Source organism: Phoxinus phoxinus, assembly GCF_949152265.1.
Source record: "Phoxinus phoxinus genome assembly, chromosome: 15".
NCBI classification, from domain to species: domain Eukaryota; kingdom Metazoa; phylum Chordata; class Actinopteri; order Cypriniformes; family Leuciscidae; genus Phoxinus; species Phoxinus phoxinus.
In genome coordinates this window covers 1,850,486-1,875,979 of record NC_136890.1, presented here as the reverse complement: position 1 = coordinate 1,875,979, position 25,494 = coordinate 1,850,486, and the positions used below count along the sequence as shown (strand labels likewise).

Below are 25,494 nucleotides of genomic sequence, written 5' to 3'. Positions count from 1 at the left end.
GTGTTTCGTCTATTCTCCTAATGAGTAATGAGTGTGTTTCGTCTATTCTCCTAATGAGTAATGAGTGTGTTTTGTCTATTCTCCTAATGAGTAATGAGTGTGTTTTGTCTATTCTCCTAATGAGTAATGAGTGTGTTTTGTCTATTCTCCTAATGAGTAATGAGTGTGTTTTGTCTATTCTCCTAATGAGTAATGAGTGTGTTTTGTCTATTCTCCTAATGAGTAATGAGTGTGTTTTGTCTATTCTCCTAATGAGTAATGAGTGTGTTTGTCTATTCTCCTAAGAGTAATGAGTGTGTTTTGTCTATTCTCCTAATGAGTAATGAGTGTGTTTTGTCTATTCTCCTAATGAGTAATGAGTGTGTTTTCGTCTATTCTCCTAATGAGTAATGAGTGTGTTTCGTCTATTCTCCTAATGAGTAATGAGTGTGTTTCGTCTATTCTCCTAATGAGTAATGAGTGTGTTTTGTCTATTCTCCTAATGAGTAATGAGTGTGTTTCGTCTATTCTCCTAATGAGAGATGAGTGTGTTTCGTCTATTCTCCTAATGAGTGATGAGTGTGTTTCGTCTATTCTCCTAATGAGTAATGAGTGTGTTTTGTCTATTCTCCTAATGAGTATGAGTGTGTTTTGTCTATTCTCCTAATGAGTAATGAGTGTGTTTTGTCTATTCTCCTAATGAGTAATGAGTGTGTTTTGTCTATTCTCCTAATGAGTAATGAGTGTGTTTTGTCTATTCTCCTAATGAGTAATGAGTGTGTTTCGTCTATTCTCCTAATGAGTAATGAGTGTGTTTTGTCTATTCTCCTAATGAGTAATGAGTGTGTTTTGTCTATTCTCCTAATGAGAAATGAGTGTGTTGTTATTCTCTAATGAGTAATGAGTGTGTTTCGTCTATTCTCCTAATGAGTAATGAGTGTGTTTCGTCTATTCTCCTAATGAGTAATGAGTGTGTTTCGTCTATTCTCCTAATGAGTAATGAGTGTGTTTCGTCTATTCTCCTAATGAGTAATGAGTGTGTTTCGTCTATTCTCCTAATGAGTAATGAGTGTGTTTGTCTATTCTCCTAATGAGTAATGAGTGTGTTTTGTCTATTCTCCTAATGAGTAATGAGTGTGTTTTGTCTATTCTTCCTAATGAGTAATGAGTGTGTTTTGTCTATTCTCCTAATGAGTAATGAGTGTGTTTTGTCTATTCTCCTAATGAGTAATGAGTGTGTTTTGTCTATTCTCCTAATGAGTAATGAGTGTGTTTGTCTATTCTCCTAATGAGTAATGAGTGTGTTTTGTCTATTCTCCTAATGAGTAATGAGTGTGTTTTGTCTATTCTCCTAATGAGTAATGAGTGTGTTTTGTCTATTCTCCAATGAGTGAATGAGTGTGTTTCGTCTATTCTCCTAATGAGTAATGAGTGTGTTTCGTCTATTCTCCTAATGAGTGATGAGTGTGTTTCGTCTATTCTCCTAATGAGTGATGAGTGTGTTTTGTCTATTCTCCTAATGAGTAATGAGTGTGTTTCGTCTATTCTCCTAATGAGTAATGAGAGTGTGTTTAGTCTATTCTCCTAATGAGTGATGAGTGTGTTTTGTCTATTCTCCTAATGAGTAATGAGTGTGTTTCGTCTATTCTCCTAATGAGTAATGAGTGTGTTTTGTCTATTCTCCTAATGCGTAATGAGTGTGTTTCGTCTATTCTCCTAATGAGTAATGAGTGTGTTTCTGTCTATTCTCCTAATGAGTAATGAGTGTGTTTCGTCTATTCTCCTAATGAGTAATGAGTGTGTTTCGTCTATTCTCCTAATGAGTAATGAGTGTGTTTCGTCTATTCTCCTAATGAGTAATGAGTGTGTTTCGTCTATTCTCCTAATGACTAATGAGTGTGTTTCGTCTATTCTCCTAATGAGTAATGAGTGTGTTCCGTCTATTCTCCTAATGAGTAATGAGTGTGTTTCGTCTATTCTCCTAATGAGTAATGAGTGTGTTTTCGTCTATTCTCCTAATGAGTAATGAGTGTGTTTCGTCTATTCTCCTAATGAGTAATGAGTGTGTTTCGTCTATTCTCCTAATGAGTAATGAGTGTGTTTCGTCTATTCTCCTAATGAGTAATGAGTGTGTTTCGTCTATTCTCCTAATGAGTAATGAGTGTGTTTCGTCTATTCTCCTAATGAGTAATGAGTGTGTTTTGTCTATTCTCCTAATGAGTAATGAGTGTGTTTTGTCTATTCTCCTAATGAGTAATGAGTGTGTTTCGTCTATTCTCCTAATGAGTAATGAGTGTGTTTTGTCTATTCTCCTAATGAGTAATGAGTGTGTTTTGTCTATTCTCCTAATGAGTAATGAGTGTGTTTTGTCTATTCTCCTAATGAGTAATGAGTGTGTTTTGTCTATTCTCCTAATGAGTAATGAGTGTGTTTTGTCTATTCTCCTAATGAGTAATGAGTGTGTTTTGTCTATTCTCCTAATGAGTAATGAGTGTGTTTCGTCTATTCTCCTAATGAGTAATGAGTGTGTTTGTCTATTCTCCTAATGAGTAATGAGTGTGTTTTGTCTATTCTCCTAATGAGTAATGAGTGTGTTTCATCTATTCTCCTAATGAGTAATGAGTGTGTTTTGTCTATTCTCCTAATGAGTAATGAGTGTGTTTTGTCTATTCTCCTAATGAGTAATGAGTGTGTTTCGTCTATTCTCCTAATGAGTAATGAGTGTGTTTCGTCTATTCTCCTGATGAGTAATGAGTGTGTTTCATCTATTCTCCTAATGAGTAATGAGTGTGTTTCATCTATTCTCCTAATGAGTAATGAGTGTGTTTTGTCTATTCTCCTAATGAGTAATGAGTGTGTTTTGTCTATTCTCCTAATGAGTAATGAGTGTGTTTCATCTATTCTCCTAATGAGTAATGAGTGTGTTTTGTCTATTCTCCTAATGAGTAATGAGTGTGTTTTGTCTATTCTCCTAATGAGTAATGAGTGTGTTTTGTCTATTCTCCTAATGAGTAATGAGTGTGTTTCGTCTATTCTCCTAATGAGTAATGAGTGTGTTTTCGTCTATTCTCCTGATGAGTAATGAGTGTGTTTCATCTATTCTCCTAATGAGTAATGAGTGTGTTTCGTCTATTCTCCTAATGAGTAATGAGTGTGTTTTGTCTATTCTCCTAATGAGTAATGAGTGTGTTTGTCTATTCTCCTAATGAGTAATGAGTGTGTTTTGTCTATTCTCCTAATGAGTAATGAGTGTGTTTTGTCTATTCTCCTAATGAGTAATGAGTGTGTTTTGTCTATTCTCCTAATGAGTAATGAGTGTGTTCGTCTATTCTCCTAATGAGTAATGAGTGTGTTCCGTCTATTCTCCTAATGAGTAATGAGTGTGTTTTGTCTATTCTCCTAATGAGTAATGAGTGTGTTCGTCTATTCTCCTAATGAGTAATGAGTGTGTTTTGTCTATTCTCCTAATGAGTAATGAGTGTGTTTTGTCTATTCTCCTAATGAGTAATGAGTGTGTTTTGTCTATTCTCCTAATGAGTAATGAGTGTGTTTTGTCTATTCTCCTAATGAGTAATGAGTGTGTTTTGTCTATTCTCCTAATGAGTAATGAGTGTGTTTTGTCTATTCTCCTAATGAGTAATGAGTGTGTTTTGTCTATTCTCCTAATGAGTAATGAGTGTGTTTCGTCTATTCTCCTAATGAGTAATGAGTGTGTTCCGTCTATTCTCCTAATGAGTAATGAGTGTGTTCCGTCTATTCTCCTAATGAGTAATGAGTGTGTTTTGTCTATTCTCCTAATGAGTAATGAGTGTGTTTCGTCTATTCTCCTAATGAGTAATGAGTGTGTTTGTCTATTCTCCTAATGAGTAATGAGTGTGTTTTTGTCTATTCTCCTAATGAGTAATGAGTGTGTTTTGTCTATTCTCCTAATGAGTAATGAGTGTGTTTTGTCTATTCTCCTAATGAGTAATGAGTGTGTTTCGTCTATTCTCCTAATGAGTAATGAGTGTGTTTTGTCTATTCTCCTAATGAGTAATGAGTGTGTTTTGTCTATTCTCCTAATGAGTAATGAGTGTGTTTCGTCTATTCTCCTAATGAGTAATGAGTGTGTTCCGTCTATTCTCCTAATGAGTAATGAGTGTGTTCGTCTATTCTCCTAATGAGTAATGAGTGTGTTTCGTCTATTCTCCTAATGAGTAATGAGTGTGTTTCGTCTATTCTCCTAATGAGTAATGAGTGTGTTTTGTCTATTCTCCTAATGAGTAATGAGTGTGTTTTCGTCTATTCTCCTAATGAGTAATGAGTGTGTTTCGTCTATTCTCCTAATGAGTAATGAGTGTGTTCCGTCTATTCTCCTAATGAGTAATGAGTGTGTTTTGTCTATTCTCCTAATGAGTAATGAGTGTGTTTTGTCTATTCTCCTAATGAGTAATGAGTGTGTTTTCGTCTATTCTCCTAATGAGTTGTTCGTCTATTCTCCTATGAGTAATGAGTGTGTTTCGTCTATTCTCCTAATGAGTAATGAGGTGTTTTGTCTATTCTCCTAATGAGTAATGAGTGTGTTTCGTCTATTCTCCTAATGAGTAATGAGTGTGTTTCGTCTATTCTCCTAATGAGTAATGAGTGTGTTTGTCTATTCTCCTAATGAGTAATGAGTGTGTTTCGTCTATTCTCCTAATGAGTAATGAGTGTGTTTCGTCTATTCTCCTAATGAGTAATGAGTGTGTTTCGTCTATTCTCCTAATGAGTAATGAGTGTGTTCGTCTATTCTCCTAATGAGTAATGAGTGTGTTTCGTCTATTCTCCTAATGAGTAATGAGTGTGTTTCGTCTATTCTCCTAATGAGTAATGAGTGTGTTTTGTCTATTCTCCTAATGAGTAATGAGTGTGTTTCGTCTATTCTCCTAATGAGTAATGAGTGTGTTTCGTCTATTCTCCTAATGAGTAATGAGTGTGTTTCGTCTATTCTCTAATGAGTAATGAGTGTGTTTTGTCTATTCTCCTAATGAGTAATGAGTGTGTTTTGTCTATTCTCCTAATGAGTAATGAGTGTGTTTCGTCTATTCTCCTAATGAGTAGTAATGAGTGTGTTTCGTCTATTCTCCTAATGAGTAATGAGTGTGTTTCGTCTATTCTCCTAATGAGAAATGAGTGTGTTTCGTCTATTCTCCTAATGAGTAATGAGTGTGTTTTGTCTATTCTCCTAATGAGTAATGAGTGTGTTTCGTCTATTCTCCTAATGAGTAATGAGTGTGTTTCGTCTATTCTCCTAATGAGTAATGAGTGTGTTTCGTCTATTCTCCTAATGAGTAATGAGTGTGTTTTGTCTATTCTCCTAATGAGTAATGAGTGTGTTTCGTCTATTCTCCTAATGAGTGTGTTTTGTCTATTCTCCTAATGAGTAATGAGTGTGTTTCGTCTATTCTCCTAATGAGTAATGAGTGTGTTTTGTCTATTCTCCTAATGAGTAATGAGTGTGTTTCGTCTGTTCTCCTAATGAGTAATGAGTGTGTTTCGTCTATTCTCCTAATGAGTAATGAGTGTGTTTCGTCTATTCTCCTAATGAGTAATGAGTGTGTTTCGTCTATTCTCCTAATGAGTGATGAGTGTGTTTTGTCTATTCTCCTAATGAGTAATGAGTGTGTTTTGTCTATTCTCCTAATGAGTAATGAGTGTGTTTTGTCTATTCTCCTAATGAGTAATGAGTGTGTTTTGTCTATTCTCCTAATGAGTAATGAGTGTGTTTCGTCTATTCTCCTAATGAGTAATGAGTGTGTTTCGTCTATTCTCCTAATGAGTAATGAGTGTGTTTCGTCTATTCTCCTAATGAGTAGTAATGAGTGTGTTTCGTCTATTCTCCTAATGAGTAATGAGTGTGTTTCGTCTATTCTCCTAATGAGTAATGAGTGTGTTTCGTCTATTCTCCTAATGAGTAATGAGTGTGTTTCGTCTATTCTCCTAATGAGTAGTAATGAGTGTGTTTCGTCTATTCTCCTAATGAGTAATGAGTGTGTTTCGTCTATTCTCCTAATGAGTAATGAGTGTGTTTCGTCTATTCTCCTAATGAGTAATGAGTGTGTTTCGTCTATTCTCCTAATGAGTAATGAGTGTGTTTTGTCTATTCTCCTAATGAGTAATGAGTGTGTTTTGGGCTTAACGTGCAACAAACCAATCAGAGTCTCATCTCCCATTCCCTTTAAAAGCCAGTTGCGCTCGCGCCAAAGCGGATTCACTATTTACATGGAGGAATTTACAAGCGGAAAAACAACAAATAAGCAGAGTGTGTGTGTGTGTGTATAATAAGCAGAGAGTGTGTGTGTATAATAAGCAGAGTGTGTGTGTGTATAATAAGCAGAGTGTGTGTGTGTATAATAACCAGAGTGTGTGTGTGTATAATAAGCAGAGTGTGTGTGTGTATAACAAGTAGAGTGTGTGTGTGTGTGTGTGTGTGTGTATAATAAGCAGAGTGTGTGTGTGTATAATAACCAGAGTGTGTGTGTGTGTATAATAAGCAGAGTGTGTGTGTGTATAACAAGTAGAGTGTGTGTGTGTATAATAAGCAGAGTGTGTGTGTGTATAATAAGCAGAGTGTGTGTGCGTATAATAAGCAGAGTGTGTGTGTGTGTATAATAAGCAGAGTGTGTGTGCGTATAATAAGCAGAGTGTGTGTGTGTGTGTGTGTGTATAATAAGCAGAGTGTGTGTGTGTGTGTGTGTATAATAAGCAGAGTGTGTGTGTGTATAATAAGCAGAGTGTAGTGTGTGTATAATAAGCAGAGTGTGTGTGTGTATAATAAGCAGAGTGTGTGTGTGTATAATAAGCAGAGTGTGTATGTGTATAATAAGCAGAGTGTGTGTGTGTATAATAAGCAGAGTGTGTGTGTGTATAATAAGCAGAGTGTAGTGTGTGTATAATAAGTAGAGTGTGTGTGTGTATAATAAGCAGAGTGTAGCGTGTGTGTGTATAATAAGCAGAGTGTAGCGTGTGTGTGTAATAAGCAGTGTGTGTGTGTGTGTGTGTGTAATAAGCAGTGTGTGTGTGTGTGTGTAATAAGCAGTGTGTGTGTGTGTGTGTGTGTGTAATAAGCAGAGTGTGTGTGTGTGTAATTAGCAGAGTGTGTGTGTGTGTGTGTGTAATAAGCAGTGTGTGTGTGTGTGTGTCTAATAAGCAGTGTGTGTGTGTGTGTGTGTGTAATAAGCAGTGTGTGTGTGTGTGTGTGTAATAAGCAGTGTGTGTGTGTGTGTGTGTAATAAGCAGTGTGTGTGTGTGTGTGTGTAATAAGCAGTGTGTGTGTGTGTGTGTGTGTGTAATAAGCAGTGTGTGTGTGTGTGTGTGTGTGTAATAAGCAGTGTGTGTGTGTGTAATTAGCAGAGTGTGTGTGTGTGTGTAATTAGCAGAGTGTGTGTGTGTGTGTGTGTGTAATTAGCAGAGTGTGTGTGTGTGTGTGTGTAATAAGCAGTGTGTGTGTGTGTGTGTGTGTGTAATAAGCAGTGTGTGTGTGTGTGTGTAATTAGCAGAGTGTGTGTGTGTGTGTGTGTAATTAGCAGAGTGTGTGTGTGTGTGTGTGTGTGTGTGTAATAAGCAGTGTGTGTGTGTGTGTGTGTGTGTGTGTGTGTGTGTGTAATAAGCAGTGTGTGTGTGTGTGTGTGTGTGTGTGTGTGTGTGTGTGTAATAAGCAGTGTGTGTGTGTGTAATTAGCAGAGTGTGTGTGTGTGTGTGTGTAATTAGCAGAGAGTGTGTGTGTGTGTATGTAATAAGCAGTGTGTGTGTGTGTGTGTGTGTGTGTGTAATAAGCAGTGTGTGTGTGTGTGTGTGTGTGTGTGTGTGTGTGTCTGTGTAATTAGCAGAGTGTGTGTGTGTGTGTGTGTGTGTGTGTGTGTGTGTGTGTGTAATTAGCAGAGTGTGTGTGTGTGTGTAATTAGCAGAGTGTGTGTGTGTGTGTGTGTGTGTGTGTGTGTGTGTGTGTGTGTAATAAGCAGTGTGTGTGTGTATGTGTAATAAGCAGTGTGTGTGTGTGTGTGTGTGTAATAAGCAGTGTGTGTGTGTGTGTAATTAGCAGAGTGTGTGTGTGTGTGTGTGTGTGTAATTAGCAGAGTGTGTGTGTGTGTGTAATTAGCAGAGTGTGTGTGTGTGTGTAATTAGCAGAGTGTGTGTGTGTGTGCAGAGTTTCCGCTACATTCATTCTGCCGTGGTGGGCCGCCACACCAAAAATCCTCCCGCCACGGCTGCAGCTTCTCAGTGAGCTCCGATATTGTGCATACTATTGTGTTATTGTTAAGCCCCACTAAAGGCATAAAAAACATTGTAAAGCACCATAAAGTTTTCCTGCACTATAGGGATGTTCGCCGTGACGTCACATTTGACTCCGGCGAACATCCCTATATTCCAAGACTTCTAAAGTCATTCGATAGCATAATGTGAGGTAAAAAATAATATTGAAGTCGTTAAGTTAAAGTTAATGGAAACTCATCTCTCCTCAGTCATTCTCCATTCAGAACTCAAACAGCGCGTCGCGTTCGGTTACGAGTAACACGATGACACTCTCCAAGATCAATGTTCACATTATTATACTTTATTTGTAGATAAAGGTCTATGGTTTGCATAAAATGACTTTATCTTGCTGGAGTTTATTGCGTTAGTTCTGTTAGATTACAGCACTGGAGTAGAGAGCACTATGAATTGTTCTTCATGCGCCCTGTAACTGAAAGTTTAAACTGTTAAAAGAAAAGGCTCAATAAACTGTTGCATAGATATAATACAGTAAGCATCAAATATCTCTTCGCTTTGTGCTTTTAACTTTTCAATGCGACGCGCTGCACGCTGTGATTTCGAGTTGCTTCAAGTGCATCATTCGGCGCACGGGATGCGCATAATCGCTTTGCCGCTGTAAATTTGAACCTTTCATATTATATTTAAATTGGAACCTTTCCCGCCATTTTTTTCGATTAATTGTTTTTTTTAAATGTGGTCAATTCAATATTGATTCTCAAAGGCTATGAATCGATTTTTTCCCCCATATTTATTTATATATCACCCAGAAGCCAGTATTAGTTTTCCTACACTTCATAGGCTTGCAGCCTCCATGTTACTCTAATGCAGTGAGATTTTATGTTTGTTTTATCTTAAACATAAAATAACCTGATCCTGTTTGATCAAGGCATGAGACTGTTCAGACTTTTCCAATAATCGATTTTTCATCTTGCATCAAAATCTTGTCTATGCATTGTATGCATTTGATATGGTTGGGTTCTGTTTTTAATGTACCCAAGTGTACCTAAAATAATAAGAGTTTAATATACTGGCTCTTAATTTATTTTTATTAATTAACCACTCGTAAACTTATGTTCACTGTTCTTTTTTATAAATATAGGTTTTGTGTTAAATCTATATTCATTGAGTCGAATCGAGAATCGAAATTGAATCGAATTGAGAGCTTGCGAATTGAAATCGAATCGCAACATCTGAATCGATACCCATCCCTAATTATAATACTTAGGGGAGGTTTAAACACCTGGGGCAAGGGGGCGTGGCCCATGGGAATATCACTCATGGGCGGCGCCCGCTCCCCCTGGGGAAATGGGCCTGCCATTTCTAAAAAATCCTAGAGGAAACACTAGTGTGTGTGTGTGTGTGTGTGTGTGTGTGTATAATAAGCAGAGTGTGTGTGTGTGTGTGTGTGTGTGTAATAAGCAGAGTGTGTGTGTGTGTGTGTGTGTAATAAGCAGAGTGTAGTGTGTGTATAATAAGCAGAGTGTGTGTGTGTGTGTGTGTGTGTGTGTGTAATAAGCAGAGTGTAGTGTGTGTATAATAAGCAGAGTGTGTGTGTGTGTGTGTGTGTGTAATAAGCAGAGTGTAGTGTGTGTATAATAAGCAGAGTGTGTGTGTGTGTGTGTAATAAGCAGAGTGTGTGTGTGTGTAATAAGCAGAGTGTGTGTGTGTGTGTGTGTGTAATAAGCAGAGTGTAGTGTGTGTATAATAAGCAGAGTGTGTGTGTGTGTGTGTGTGTGTGTGTGTAATAAGCAGAGTGTAGTGTGTGTATAATAAGCAGAGTGTGTGTGTGTGTGTGTGTGTGTGTGTGTGTGTAATAAGCAGAGTGTGTGTGTGTGTAATAAGCAGAGTGTGTGTGTGTGTGTAATAAGCAGAGTGTGTGTGTGAGTGTGTAATAAGCAGAGTGTGTGTGTGTGTGTGTGTGTATAATAAGCGTGTGTGTGTCGTCATGTGACATATACACAGGGTGTGTGTGAAGCGTCTAGTGCAGTAGTGTGGTGGTGCTGGTAGTTAGTGCATGCTGCGCTGTGCTCTCTGCTTTCTCTGCTTACAGCTGTTGCCACTGGCTAGCCTTCTTGATAGAGGGTGAAAAGAGGAGCCGAGTGAGTAAGTCTCCTTCTGCCAGTACAGAGCCTCTCCACCACCAAGACTCCTGTAGTGCCTCCTCGGGGCCACACACGGAAACTGGGTATCATACGGTCCCAGGCTAAACTACAGGGGATCTCGGAGCAGCAGTGGGCCCTAGAGACGCGGTGTGCAGGCCCACCACTGTGTGGACACGCCCTGACGCCCGTCAACCACTGTCCCAGCTATGGGCAAATAGCCCCACTGCCTTGTGGTTAGGGCTAAGGCTAAGGGAGCACACCCTGACAGAAAAGCAATGCGCTGGAGGTGCGCAATAGGCGGGCCTTAACAGACGAAGGACCCGACAGCCTCCTGCAGCCAAGATGGGGGACCGGTTGTCCTGGGACCACCCCTTGCCATCGGGATTCACCTCATCATGGTGAAGATAGTGCTACTGGGGATGGCGCACCTCCTTTGGCACTTTAAAACCTTCCTTGCGCAGGTCTCCACCTCTGACCACGGTGACAATACCTGGACCTTACATATGGTTAAAGTCTGACGGCGATGGGGAATCTGACGACGGGGGCAGGTTTGAATAGACTGGGAGCTCTTAGTCAGATCCTTGCACGGCAGCGGCACAGGGTATTTGGTCGCTATCAACTGGGACTGAGTGGCAGCTGTTTCGGCAGACCCCTGTGCGACGGAGCAGCCCTATTTAGGGACCGCACTGCTCACCCCAATTGGGGAAGGGCCTAGAAAAGGTGGCCTAAAAATTGCCCATTCAACCATTTACCTGGACAGGTTACCGCGCCTATCGGGTTATTCCACTACTGCGGTCGAAATAAGAAAAATAAGAAACAATACAATATAAAACTGGCAACATGGAATGTAAGGACTCTCCTGGACTCGCATGGCATCTCTGACAGACCACACAGGAGAACAGCGCTGATCGCTGCGGAGCTGAGCCGGTACAACATCGACATTGCTGCCCTGAGCGAGACTAGGCTTCTGGATGAAGGCTCTCTAACAGAGGAAGGGACGGGCTATACCTTCTTCTGGAAAGGTTTCCCCCCAGGTGGAAAACATCTTTATGGAGTAGGACTGGCCATCAAAAACACGCTTCTACCAAGTCTCACAGAAACACCTATTGGCATTAGTGAAAGGCTAATGACCCTCCGTATCCCCCTGGCAAAAAAGCGTTATGCCACACTTATCAGTGCCTATGCACCAACTTTGCCATCTGAAAATGAAGCCAAGGAATGCTTTTATCAAGCACTGGATGAAACTCTTTGCCGGATCCCTAAGAGAGATAAGATCCTCTTGCTTGGGGATTTTAACGCTAGGGTGGGACAGAACTACAGGATATGGAGTGGAGTACTGGGTAGGCATGGCATTGGCAGGGAGAATGCAAATGGGATGAGGTTACTTACTCTTTGCTCTGAGCATAACCTTACCATAACCAACACCATCTTCCAGCAGAAGGCAAAATATAAGACCTCGTGGATGCACCCTCGCTCTAAACATTGGCACATGATCGACTTCATCATTGTGAGGAGTAATGACATCAAGGATGTTTTCATCACTCGTGCCATGAGAGGTGCAGAGTGCTGGACCGACCATCGTATGATTGTGGCCAAGCTCAATATGGAAGTGTGTTCCCCTTTGCGGCGGCAAAAGTCCAACAAAAAGCGGTTAAATTGTAACCGCTTTGGAAACATAGAAGCAAGAAGTGAGTTTCGACGTTTCCTAGCTGAGAAGCTTTGGGAGTCTGAAGCTTTTCTGAGCTCAGAAAACACAATGGAACAACAGTGGAACCATATTAGCTCTGTGCTCTACGATGCAGCAGCCAAATCCATCGGCTATAAGAGCAAGAACCACCAAGACTGGTTTGACGATAACTCCAACATCATCCACAGCCTGCTTAAGGATATGCGGAAAGCACACCGGGCAACTTTAGACAATCCTTCATCCATTAGGACTAGACAGCATTGGCAGGCAGCTCGGAGGAAAGTGCAAAAGGATATACGGGCCATCCAGAATGAGTGGTGGACTGAAAAGGCACATGAAATCCAATCCTTTGCAGATAAAAATGACATGCATAATTTTTATAATGCTGTCAAAACCATCTACGGTCCAACAAGTCGCTGTGTCACTTCGCTGAAAACAGCTGATGGTCAAACACTACTGAAGGACCAGAATAGTATCCTGTTGAGGTGGGCTGACCATTTTGACACCCTGCTTAATCAGCACTCTGATGCAGACCCCACCATCCTGGACGAGTTGCCCGAACTTCCTCCCATCCACGATCTCAGTCTACCACCAACCTTCCAGGAGGTTCTATCATCTGTCCGTTCCCTTAGGAACAACAAGTCCCCTGGCGCTGATAACATCCCTGCTGAGCTACTGAAGGAGGGAGGGTACATATGTATGCGTACCCTCTATCAGTACATCATCAAGGCCTGGACTGATGAGAACATCCCTCAGCAATGGAGAGATGCAAACATTGTAGTCATCTATAAGAACAAGGGTGACAAGGCCGTATGCGGTAATAGTAGGGGCATATCACTCCTTTCTGTTGGTGGTAAGGTCATGGCCAAGGTGCTGCATCAGAGACTTATTAACAACATCACGGAGTCAATGCTGCCAGAATCACAGTGTGGGTTCAGAAAGAACAGGAGCACGATCGACATGATCTTCACAGCCCGGCAGCTTCAGGAAAAGTGCCGGGAGCAACATCAGGACATGTTTATGGCCTTTGTCGATCTCTCGAAAGCATTCGACACTGTGCAAAGGGAGCTCTTATGGGATGTCCTCCTCAGGTTTGGATGTCCAGATAAGTTTGTTAACATCCTCCGCCAATTTCATGATGGGATGACTGCTCGGGTGACCATAGGCGGACAAGAGTCCGTGCCCTTCCCTGTACGCACAGGGGTGAGGCAGGGGTGTGTGCTAGCGCCAGTGCTCTTTAACATCTTCCTCCTGTGCGTCACCAAGCTTCTCCACAATGAGATTGAAAACAGCAGTGGTGTGGCAGTGGACTTCAGATTAGATGGCAACCTCTTTAACATTAGGAGGTTACATGCAACAACAAAAATCAGTAGAGAGCAGGTCCTGGAGCTGCAGTATGCAGATGATTGTGCTTTTGTGGCCCATACTCCGGAGGATCTTCAAAATGTCCTTGCTGTGGCGGTGAGGGCGTACAGCAGGATGGGGCTGACTGTCAACACCACCAAGACAGAAGTGGTCTGCCAATGGAGTACCAATGTCCCACACACATCTCCTGCCTTCACTCTTGGAGATGAACAGCTGTCAGTAGTACCATCTTTTAAATATCTGGGGAGTTTTCTCTCTGAGGATAGCGGCATCGACAATGAAATCCAGAGCCGGATCAAACAGGCATCAGCTACCTTTGGGAGACTTCGATGTAGAGTCTTCAATAATAAGAACCTTCATCCCTCCACAAAGGTTGCCGTATACCAAGCGGTCTGTGTTACCACCCTCCTCTATAGCTGTGAAGCATGGGTAACCTACAGCCGTCACATCAAGTCCTTAGAGCACTTCCACATAAGCTGTCTTCAACGCATTCTGGGGATTACCTGGCGTAATCGTGTGCCTCACACTGAAATACTTAAAAAGACCAACTGCAGAAGTATTGAGGCCATGATTACCCAGCGCCAACTGCAGTGGTTGGGGCATGTGATAAGGATGCCCCCATATCGGCTGCCCCGCAGAGTACTATATGGCCAGTTACATCATGGCCGACGCTCAGCTGGGGGTCCGAAGAAGCGCTACAAAGATCAGATGAAGAACGCCTTGAGGAAGTGTAAGATCAGACCTGAGGATCTGGAGGATGTTGCTGCTGACCGCACCGTCTGGCGACAGCTGTGTGCAGATGGGGTTCGTACACTAGAGGTGGAGAGGACAACCAGAAGACAACAGAAGCGAGCCAGGAGAAATGCAGCCGTAGCTGCCACTGTTACCACCACCACCATCACATACATATGCTCCACCTGCAATAGAGCTTGTGGGTCCAGGATAGGACTGTTCAGCCACCAGAGAATTCACCGTTAAAGGCGTGGACGTCATCATCGGATTTCGATGGACAACCGAAGAGAGAGTATAATAAGCAGAGTGTGTATGTGTGTAATAAGCAGAGTGTGTGTGTGTGTGTGTGTGTGTGTGTGTGTGTGTAATAAGCAGAGTGTGTGTGTGTGTGTGTGTGTATAATAAGCAGAGTGTGTATGTGTGTAATAAGCAGAGTGTGTGTGTGTGTGTGTGTGTAATAAGCAGAGTGTGTGTGTGTGTGTGTGTATAATAAGCAGAGTGTGTGTGTGTGTAATAAGCAGAGTGTAGTGTGTTTATAATAAGCAGAGAGTGTGTGTGTGTGTGTGTGTATAATAAGCAGAGTGTATGTGTGTAATAAGCAGAGTGTGTGTGTGTGTGTGTGTGTGTGTGTGTGTAATAAGCAGAGTGTGTGTGTGTGTGTGTGTAATAAGCAGAGTGTGTGTGTGTGTGTGTGTGTATAATAAGCAGAGTGTGTGTGTGTGTAATAAGCAGAGTGTAGTGTGTTTATAATAAGCAGAGAGTGTGTGTGTGTGTGTGTATGTGTGTAATAAGCAGAGTGTGTATGTGTGTAATAAGCAGAGAGTGTTTGTGTGTAATAAGCAGAGTGTGTGTGTGTGTGTGTGTGTGTGTGTGTGTGTAATAAGCAGTGTGTGTGTGTGTGTGTAATAAGCAGTGTGTGTGTGTAATAAGCAGTGTGTGTGTGTGTGTGTGTGTGTGTGTGTGTGTGTATAATAAGCAGAGTGTAGCGTGTGTGTGTGTGTGTGTGTGTGTGTGTGTGTGCAATAAGCAGAGTGTAGCGTGTGTGTGTGTGTGTGTGCAATAAGCAGAGTGTAGCGTGTGTGTGTGTGTGTGTGCAATAAGCAGAGTGTAGCGTGTGTGGACTCGTCTATAGGCTCACATTACTAACGCGCTCTTTAAATAACAAAAAAACACCATTGACTTTAGAGCCGGATTCAGTTGGACTTTGTTTGAACCGAGTGCGAACACAGGCGCTTATTCAAACATGATGAAACACACTCACACACACACACACTCACAAATCGAAGTATACTCTGAGCTTGATCAATGTTAGCGCAGACAGTAAATGATTGAGCTGGGTTTCCAGTTTTCCAGTTTGAGAAGCCCTGCTATAAACCAGCTAACAGCAGTCATGTAAAATGATCCGTTGCATTTACTCGACCGCAGGGTTGTGTCTCACATAAGTCTAATCGTAGACCGCAGCGCAAACACAAATAACAAAACACAAATAACCATTCTCCTTTAAAGCACAATAAATAGGTTTATCAACAAAGCGACAGCGTAACGCTCCGTGTTTTCTGCAGAGCGGTAGTCCTCCGTCTCACCCGTACTGATGCGCTCGGTGGAGTGTGACGATCATTCAGCGCTGACACTCGTGAACAACACTACACAACGTAAAAGAAAGTGCGAGACAAGTGCAGCTCCACTTCCAACTCAAACTTCCTAGCATAGTTGGAGAAGCAGACACACTCAGTCCGTTTAAATCTAAACTAAAACACATCTCTTTAGCATGGCACACACATTTAAGGATTGGGTCATAGATTCGGTCAGCCGGAGCCGGGGACACTTCCTATAACACCCGATGTGCTCGTGTCTACGCTAATGTTAGTCTCTCTGTTTATCCCGAGGTTTACTGCAGTCAGCCGGATCCGGATCAGATGAAGGACTTGAATGGCATCTACGCTAATGTTAAGCCGCGTTTCCACCGCGGGAACTTTCCCCAGGACTGGGAACTGTGGGCTGGGACTCGGGTGTTTACACCGCAGGAATCGGGATCTAAATGAAGTCCCGGGTAAATATTTCCCCCTCAGAAAGTCCCTGCTGGCGAGGTGGTACTTTTTCAAAGTTCAGGAACTTTCGGGGGCGGGACTTGTGCGCTGAACGTGCTGATTGGTTGTGTTCACGTCGCATTTTAATTGGATGACTCCACGCAGCATTCTAATTTAACTGCCATTTTTAAAAATCTATTGCGGGTCGTGGCTTCATGCAGTGAGAGTCTGTCTGCAAATATGGAATTTAATAAATAAATAAAATACACAGCTGAACCGACGACGAGGGTCAGGCTTTATTAAGCGTATGTGTGGAAGAGGAAATGTTCTGCGCGTTCGTCCCAGCAGTCTCACGGTCAATGTCCACATCGTTTACTAATTTTATAGCATTACGAGCTTTCTGAACTCGCTTTAGTATCAGTGCTCGTCTCTTTTCTGCCGTTAATTACCTCGTTAGTAAACCAACACATCACAAACAACTGCAGCACAGCTTGAATCTCCTCCATACTTATTATAAATGTGGCGCTCAAAACTGATTACTGTATTTTCCTGACTATAAGTCGCAGGACCAGCCAAACTATAAAAAAAGTGCGACTTATAGTCCGGAAAATACGGTAATCAGTTTTGAGCGCCACATTTATAATAAGTATGGAGGAGATTCAAACTGAGCTGCAGTTGTTTGTGATGGTCAGGTGCGACTTATATATCAATGAATTCATACTGACTGAGATGAACCAAGAGAAAACACTACCGTCTACAGCCGCGAGAGGGCGCTCTAGTTAGCGGAGTTGTTCAGAAGCGACACCGAGGAAGAACTCAATGTATTCAGTGTTGAGAAGTGAGATCGGGAGCTTGGAGAACTTGCTGACCGGTAACTTGTTGGACTCGCTGGCTAATGTTAATTTAGCCTATTCAGCCTCAGGTATATGTTCTTTATGATATTGTGTAGGGTTTGTTAAAAACAACAGAAAATGTGTTAGTTAAAGTAACTTTGTGTAACTTAACGTTAGCCTACACGTCGCCATACACATCAGCATAAATGTTCCTGATAAATTATTTGTTATTAAAGCATTAACCTTCACAATCCACTGTTAATTTAACGTAAAAGCAAGCATGACTGAATGCGCGCTCCCTTAATAATTCCTGAAAGCTGACATCAGTTCATCGCGATCTCACACATCTATTATCAATGAAGCTGACTGCATAATCAATCTTTCATAATATATTTTATAATCCGAGGATTTGCCAGCATGCAGAAAGAGTCAGTATTGAGCGTGAGGGAAGTCTCTCTTAAATGCTTCTGATTGGCCATTGCGTTCCAGAAATCAACACATATGTCTGTGATTGGCTACATCGCTCAACGCTGCAAACATGTTACAAATAGAAACTCTGGCCTGTAAATCGTTTCTATTTTGTTTTAGTTGTTCTTGTTGCTTTTCTGCAACAGATGGATAACAATTTATTAGTTTTTATATGTTTTATTCATAGATATTTCTATTTAATCGTTCTATTCTCCTGCAGCCGCACACACATAGTGAGTGCATTACCGCCCGCGCTCGGCCATCACATCTAGTCCCGCGCCGCACGTCTCTAGATCACGGGTCCGGCCCGAGTATAACGGCGGGAAATATCGGCTCGGACAGAGAACAGGACAGAGTAACACGGCGGATATCGCTCATATACTTTTTGTTGACGACGTATCTAAGGCGGCAGGCGTGTGTTGCTTAGTTCCAAAGTGCTGCGGGAAACCCTGTGAATTACGTTAACACACCGGACACTATTCAGCTGTTGTTCTGTGTGCTGTTGTGCAGCTGAATAACTCGCCTTTCAGATTAAATGTCTGTTCTTGGTCTTGGATTTTGTGAAATATATTTGTAAATAAATGCGAATTATAGTCCAGTGCGACTTATATATGTTTTTTTCCTCTTCATGACAAATTTTTTGACTGATGCGACTTATACTCCGGAGCGACTTATAGTCCGGAAAATAATAAATAAACACAACTTTATACTCGCGTAGTCCGTTTGCTTTGTAATAACGATTATAGAAGTGAATAGAGACCCAGCTCTGCATGAACAGTGTTGCTCCTGATATTGTGAGTCCCAGTCTCCGTCTCCATTAGGATATGCGGCGGCTCATGTTTTGACGGTGACCGTTATGCTTTTGCCTCTATTTGGATCTTGTTGTTGCTTGTGTTTCTCCGGTATGTCTTGAATATAGCCTTCGAACGCACACTGAGCCGCTTATGCCTACTTCTATCCGACACTTTATTTGCTGCTTTATAAAAGTTTGATCAAATGTCAGCAGGAAGAGCGGTCACAGCATAAGCCATGTTGATACCAAACCAGAGCCCAGATGAAGTTGTCGGACCGGGACATAGCAACAGTAACTAAGGGGGGCGGGGCTTAGTCGATTAAAGGTATATCTAATATCTAAATCATACGATATTATTATTAATACGCATTAGTAAAAGCCAGGCATGTTGTCTTTAAAAATCATGTAGTGACCTTTAATGTGGAGTAAAAACAGGCGGAGTGACTTCATCGCATCAGACATGTGACACTTTGCTCACAGCTGATTGGTCCAAGTTCGGTTTGCTTCCCGGATCACCTGTCCCGGATAAGGTTAGCCATGAGGCGCGAGTTACTATGACGATGAACACTGCTAAAAGCCAAACCACTTTCATGGTGCCTAACACCCAGGGTTGGCGCGACCTAAACTGAAACACACCTGGAGTAGTTCGACCCAAACTGACCCGAATGAAGGCGAGTTGGCCGGAGACTTACCCAGAGAACACTGTTGGGCTTCCACACGAGCAGGAGCAGCGTGTAGGAGTCGCCAGTCTCACGGTCGCTGAAGTCAATCTTCAGCGTTTCATTTTCCACTACACACAACAGACAGAGAACATGAGGTCAGCGAGTTATACACGGGCAGTGGCATCGCTGAGGAGATGGTGTTGTACGTACGCAGAGGACGGACACACAGCCTCACGCGCACACACACGTCCTGCTGATGGAGAACAGTGTGGAGTCTGAGCCGGGGCAGGAGCCGATCTTCGGTCACACACACACACACACACACACAGAAACAGAGTTCAGATGACACACAGGGATCTCTAGCAGGGGTGTGACGAGATCTCAGGCCTCGATATCCAAGCGTGACTCTCGCTAGCGGTCTTGCGATATCAGCATGACGGAGTTGAGTTAGCGGTAACACCGTTTAAAATGCCTGCATTATCTGTTCTGTATTTTATATTATACTACAGGGCTGTTGAATGCTTGAATCTGATTGGTTGACAAACGTTCTACGGTGTGCAGTTATTTTCAGGGAACCGCACGGCTAAAGTAGTTCCGGCAGGTCTTGACCACATTACAGCTCCAGATCACTGCGCATAACAAGAAAAACTGCAGCCGCATGCGCTTGATCTGCGATGTTCAATGTCTAACTTCACAATCACAATCAATGGAAACATGCAGTTTAATTTTAATAAATAAAGTATATAGTCCTATATATAATCAATAGAAAATTAAACTGAATATTTAAATAAAGTGATAGTCCTGTTGCACGGGTTTACGTAATTATTGCAGATTATATAACAAATAAATAATTATTGATAGGCCTATACTTGTTAAAAGGGCTTTGTGTTTCATTTATTAGGCTAGTCTACTGTCACTAATAGAAAAAAACAATGAACGAATGGAATTAATAAGTAAATGATAATATTGACGCACATGCTTCTCTCTCTCATAACTGCATTAATAACTGCATAAAGCCGGGGACACACTCACTGTAAGGCCGGTTATGAATGTAATTATGACTGATCATGCGCGCGCGTTCAGCGTTCAGTGTGTGTTCACAGCGGTGTTTAAAGTCAGAGAGTGTGTCAGTGGTGAAGTGTGTGTCCAGCATTACTCTGCTATCAGCGGCTCAAACCGCCGCTAACTCTACAATGGCGTTCTGGAATCAGCAACGGATGGGTTTAGATGCGCAAGGAATTAGTCCTACATACAAGAGCGTTTTAATGACAAAAACTTTACAAACGTCTTGAAATACATCATCTGAACAATATCTCGAGGTGTGGTAACTCTAGTATAAGCGGAATAATTGACTCCAGGCCGTTGAATTATTAGAAAAATAATGCGGTCTCGTCGTGACCGCATCACCACCTCGGGTGTGCATTATTTTTCTAATAATTCAACGGCCTGTCGTCAATTATTCCTTACTTAGTGAAGCACGATGCTCATTTACATGCAGGTCATCCGTTCCTTGCAGCGCCTCAGAGTTCACAGTAATGCTGCTTCACATGAACGGTGTGTTTGGGCTTCACTAACGTTCATCTGGGAACAAAACGTGCGCCATTTCATCAGATTTGTGACATAAATCATTTATAAACACACGAGAACATATTTCTAAACATGCAGATTGTTATTTTAAAGCAGAAGTTTGAACCCTCGCTCTTCTGAGTTTGCATGTTTTGATGTCGTGTTCTTGTTCAAGACATTACAGTGAATCTCTCGTAAAGAAGTGGCCAAATATTGAAGATTAATTGGAGATGTGAATGAAATGTTTGGCCGATATTAAACGAGGATCTGCTGTAAAGTGTCACAGCCTCTCTCTCATTTGTTATAATACTTAACGTTGATTATGTTTATATTACATATGATAACATTATGTATGTGAACAGTGTTGTTCAATAAAACCATATGATTACTTGCTTTTGATACTTTATTTGAACCTCATTGTTATTATATATGCTTTTTAATTCGTTTTAAAGGCTATTATTCACTTAGGTCTATTTTTATTAGCACAAAAAATAGGCTTATTACCCAATTAATCATCAAAATAATCAATTTTATTTTAATAATCAACCAATTACTCGATTACAAAAAATAAGTTACCATAGTTACAGTTCTAGTTGAAATATTTCAAAATGCACCGCAATGTTTTGCATTTAGTGATTTTCAGACGAAGAAAATAATATTTTTCCAGTCATATATTTCGTAAATTTTTTAAAAATAGTGTTAAAACACCGTCTCGCTCTCGTGAACACAGTGCATCGTCACACCCCTAATCTAGTGATCAGAATAAAACTGTTCACATTTAATGCTAACTACATATATGTATCTTTGTGAAGTGGGAAATGAAGAAAATACTTTAAACCCTTTTAGCTGCTCATTTTTTGTGATATCAATGTCAAATTTGAACATAACTTCAACTTTGGTCTTTAGGAGGCCAAAAAGGTTTACGCTCAATAAAGGAGTGACACCTAAACCCACCTAAACTTCATACTTGGCATGTTTTACAAAGCCTAAAACACACTACGAAGTAGAATAAACAATGTAGATATTGTGAAGTGAAGAGTTGTGTAATTACTCACCAGCACCACTCCATTCCTGAGAGAGAGAGGGAGAGAGAGAGAGAGAGAGAGAGAGAGAGAGAGAGAGAGAGAGAGAGAGAGAGAGAGAGAGAGAGAGAGAGAGAGAGAGAGAGAGAGAGAGAGAGAGAGAGAGAGTCAGCTAAACAACGTGAATGTTGACATGTGACAATCTAAGCATTAATTAATTACTAGCAAGCTGTGTGTGTCATCAAGAGATCATACATTCATCTTCTTATTGTCACTTCTTATTACTTTTACATTGACAGGTTTTGGCACAGCAGATACACTGAGATCTTCTGACCGAACAGCATTTCGATGTTAGGCACATTCTGCAGTTATTCACAACACAGCTTAACATTTAAACACCATAATCCATACTAAAATATAATAACACACATTTTTATTAATTAACCTGAGACACACATGTGAACAATATAAAGCTGCACTGAAACAATGTGTGACCCTGGACCACAAAACCAGTCACATGGGGCAATTTTTTTTAAATTGAGATGTATATATAATCTGAAAGCTGAATAAATAATCTCTCCACTGATGTGTGGTTTGTTAGGATAGGACAATATTTGGTCGAGACACAACTATTGAAAATCTGGAATCTGAGGAGCAAAAAAATGTAAACATTGAGAAAATCTCCTTTAAAGTTGTGCATTTATGTTCACGATTGTGCTGCATTCACTCACAGAAATACATGTTTTATATATTTACGGTAGGACATTTACTAAATATCTTCATGAACATGATCTTAATATCCTCATGATTTTTGGCATAAAAGAAAAATCGGTAAGTTTGACAATATTTAAAGCTGCACTGTATTATTTGTCAAATTATTGTGAAAATAAATCTTGAATGTTGACCATTGCTCTGGTTTGACTTTGACTAGTTTTATACAGGACGATCTTAGCTTTATGATGGTCAGTTTTCTTCCCAACACTAGCAAAAGATTAAAATAAATGACCAATAAATAAGAAGACAATAAATTCACCATAAAATCTCAAATGTGCTGATTGGCAACTTTTAAATCATGCTAAGCCATTCAAATCTTTTAAGCAAACCAAAAAAAATATATAAATTTTTTAAGCAAACTGAACACACACACAGACACACACACACACACGCGCACACACACACGCGCGCTGGGGTCGGTAAGATTTTTGTGATGTTTTTGAAGGAAGTCTCTTCTGCTCAGCAAGACTGCATTATTTGCTACAGTAAATACAGTAAATACTGTGAAATATTATTGCAATTTAATATGTTAATTATTTTTAACCCAAACTTTTCAACGGTAGTGTTTATAATAGCCTAGATGTTATGAATATTAGGCTATACATTATGTATTTTGACTGCAGATAGGCTACTACCGTATTTAAAACTTCTTATATTGGCTGAATTGTTTCATACGAGCACAATAAACACACATCATTAATGAGTTTATGGTGCAAACCCAGGATCTTATCAAGAGCAAAACATCTCTCCATCGGTCTGAATAAAAGGGTTTTCACACACACACAGACACACCACACACACACACACACACACAGTACACACACACATTTCCAGTGAAAGTTGGCAATATCTGGCCACCGTTGGATAGTGATATGTCACGTGACACCTGGACAAATAAACATATCTCCACAAAACAGATATAAATCTCATATTTCTACGCCTTAAGCAAATTCAGTTTGATCATTATGATATTGCCGATATGGCAGTGCTGGAGATGGATTGTTATCGGTATCGAATGCATAATTTACAGTACACCTCATCTTTTCATCTCCAGAAAGCAACGAGATCTGTAAAAACGCATGAAGCATAAAAACCCCCGAAGACTTTCCCTAAAAACACAGAACTCACACACTCGTCGGATCCGTGATCTTTCCATGATCGCACAAAAGCTTCTTTACATTATTATTCATATAAGAAATAAATGTTTCTGATCATTGAAAGGTTCCAGAAATGTAATAAAGTTATTTGGGGAGCTTCACACTATTTTCACACAGTTTTTTGGTCCAGATGCGAGTCTGAAAACTACGTGAAAGTGTGAGAAGATGAGCATGAAAAACACACACACACGAATTAAACCTTAGAGCAATCGTTCAACGTGATAAAAACACTGATATTAGTTATGCATTTACATACTTATTGTTTTTGTATCAAGTGCTGTTTGTTGCATTGTGTTTTATGATTTGGATGTTTATTGATGCAAGACTCTTGAGATTTAGTAGAATTGATTTGAATTCACTGGGCTAGTCTACAAACAACTAATAATAAATCAATAACTAATTCATTATGGATTATTCTGAGCATGTTTCTGTTGTTGAACACACTTGAGAGGTATTTTTATGGTATCATCTTTAAATGTAGATTTATTTTAGTGTTGTTCTTGAAGCGAGTCGCTCTGAAACTTTAAAGACAAGCACATGAAAATGTCCAAACAATGTTTTAATCTTCAACATATTGAATTTAATTAATGTAAATGAGAACAGCAGCTGTAACGGCTTTTTAATGCAAGAGGTTTCTATACAGTGAACATGAACGACAGTAATGCGTTTATATTTTCAGAGTGACTTCATTTATTTCGCTTCTTACATAGTCCATATGGAGAACTGTGATTTTTTTTCTCATCTTATAATATATTGATTTACATTCAAGCTTTCAAACTATGGAAAATTTTTGTTTGTTTTACGTAAATTTCATATTTTAAATAATTTTGGACATATTTTATAGCTCCATCCTCTACTAATTCAGCAAAAAAAAAAAAAGTAAAGGGGGAATTTGAATAAAACCAAAACCTCCCCTTCATTTTCCTCTCTGGGTGACTGGAAACAGACATATCTGACAATATGAGATTATATCGTTGGTAAAATGTATTAATATGTGGAGAACACATTCAAGAGCTTCAACATGAGTCTTGACATGTGGTTATAAGCCCAGTATGGGATATTTGGGTCAGCGATGTGTAAAAAAAAGTATATTTTTCACAGTTTTGGAATAGCAGCTGTCAAAATAATGCAAACATGGGATTTTGTTTATTATGTTTGGTGACCAAAAAGGTTTAATTAATCATTATTCTCAATCTCAAGTAGGCTAGCCTTCATGTTTGCGGATTTGCCGACACTGTGATTTCGGAAAAGTAGTAACGCTAGCCTAAAACATTTTTAGATTTGCAAAAGCTAGGACAAATTATGACTTAAAGTGTAAATAGATAGATAAGAATCATAGAAACAGGTTTGTGTAGGTACAAAGGCGTTGGTTGTTCTGATATTTTCTCATGACAAGTTATGAAGTTTAAGTAAATGAACAGTTTGATATTAAAACAACAGTTTGATTTCCATGGTTTCGCAGTGAAACACACACTCTCGCCTCAGAGAGTGACTAACGTTATAACAACACTTTCCGAGTAAGAACAGTGTAAAACCTTGGCTGTGAGTGTGTTCAGAAGGCATCAGCTCACCTCTCTGAGTCTGAGAACATCTCGTCGGAAGATCTTCACACACCGCGAGCAGTTCAACAGAACACACAGCAGAACTACGCGAGTTATGAGCGACGGTCCGTACATGGCGGTCAGGTAAACACATGAACCGGTTATTATTATGAATACATTGTCGAATAAAGAGAGTCCAGGCGCAGGAGAAGCCGAACCGCGTGAGATTAGAGTAAAGTTGGGTAGAGTTCAGTGTGTGTGTGTGTGTGTGTGTGTGTGTGATCGCGTAGGGCGGACGGGTTTTTAGTGACGCAAATTACCGGAATTCCGGCGCCTCGTTCAAAAGGTCACAGACTTCCGCATGAATTAACATTAATGTGTTTATCTGATGACTTTACCACACATTCACATCGCTGAACTCCACTGAGAGTTGAGGCAAAACACTGATCTGTAATAAACACAATAACCATGGAAATTTCTGTCATGATTTTTTAATTCTGCTCCAGAGATGGAAG

General features: G+C 40.4%; 1 protein-coding gene across 1 annotated transcript in view; it reads right to left on the bottom strand.

Moving 5' to 3' along the window:
- Nucleotides 1–25,246, bottom strand: part of LOC307011782 (interleukin-17 receptor E) — a 47,250-nt gene extending 22,004 nt beyond the window's left edge. The window contains exons 1-4 of the mRNA XM_079637794.1: nt 25,010–25,246; nt 21,541–21,556; nt 19,130–19,216; nt 18,950–19,047 (exon numbers count right to left, since the gene is read on the bottom strand). Coding sequence (XP_079493920.1) covers nt 18,950–19,047; nt 19,130–19,216; nt 21,541–21,556; nt 25,010–25,114 — 306 coding nt within the window. The 5' untranslated portion in view covers nt 25,115–25,246. The remainder of the gene's footprint in view (nt 1–18,949; nt 19,048–19,129; nt 19,217–21,540; nt 21,557–25,009) is intronic.
- Between the last annotated feature and the right edge of the window lie 248 nt (nt 25,247–25,494).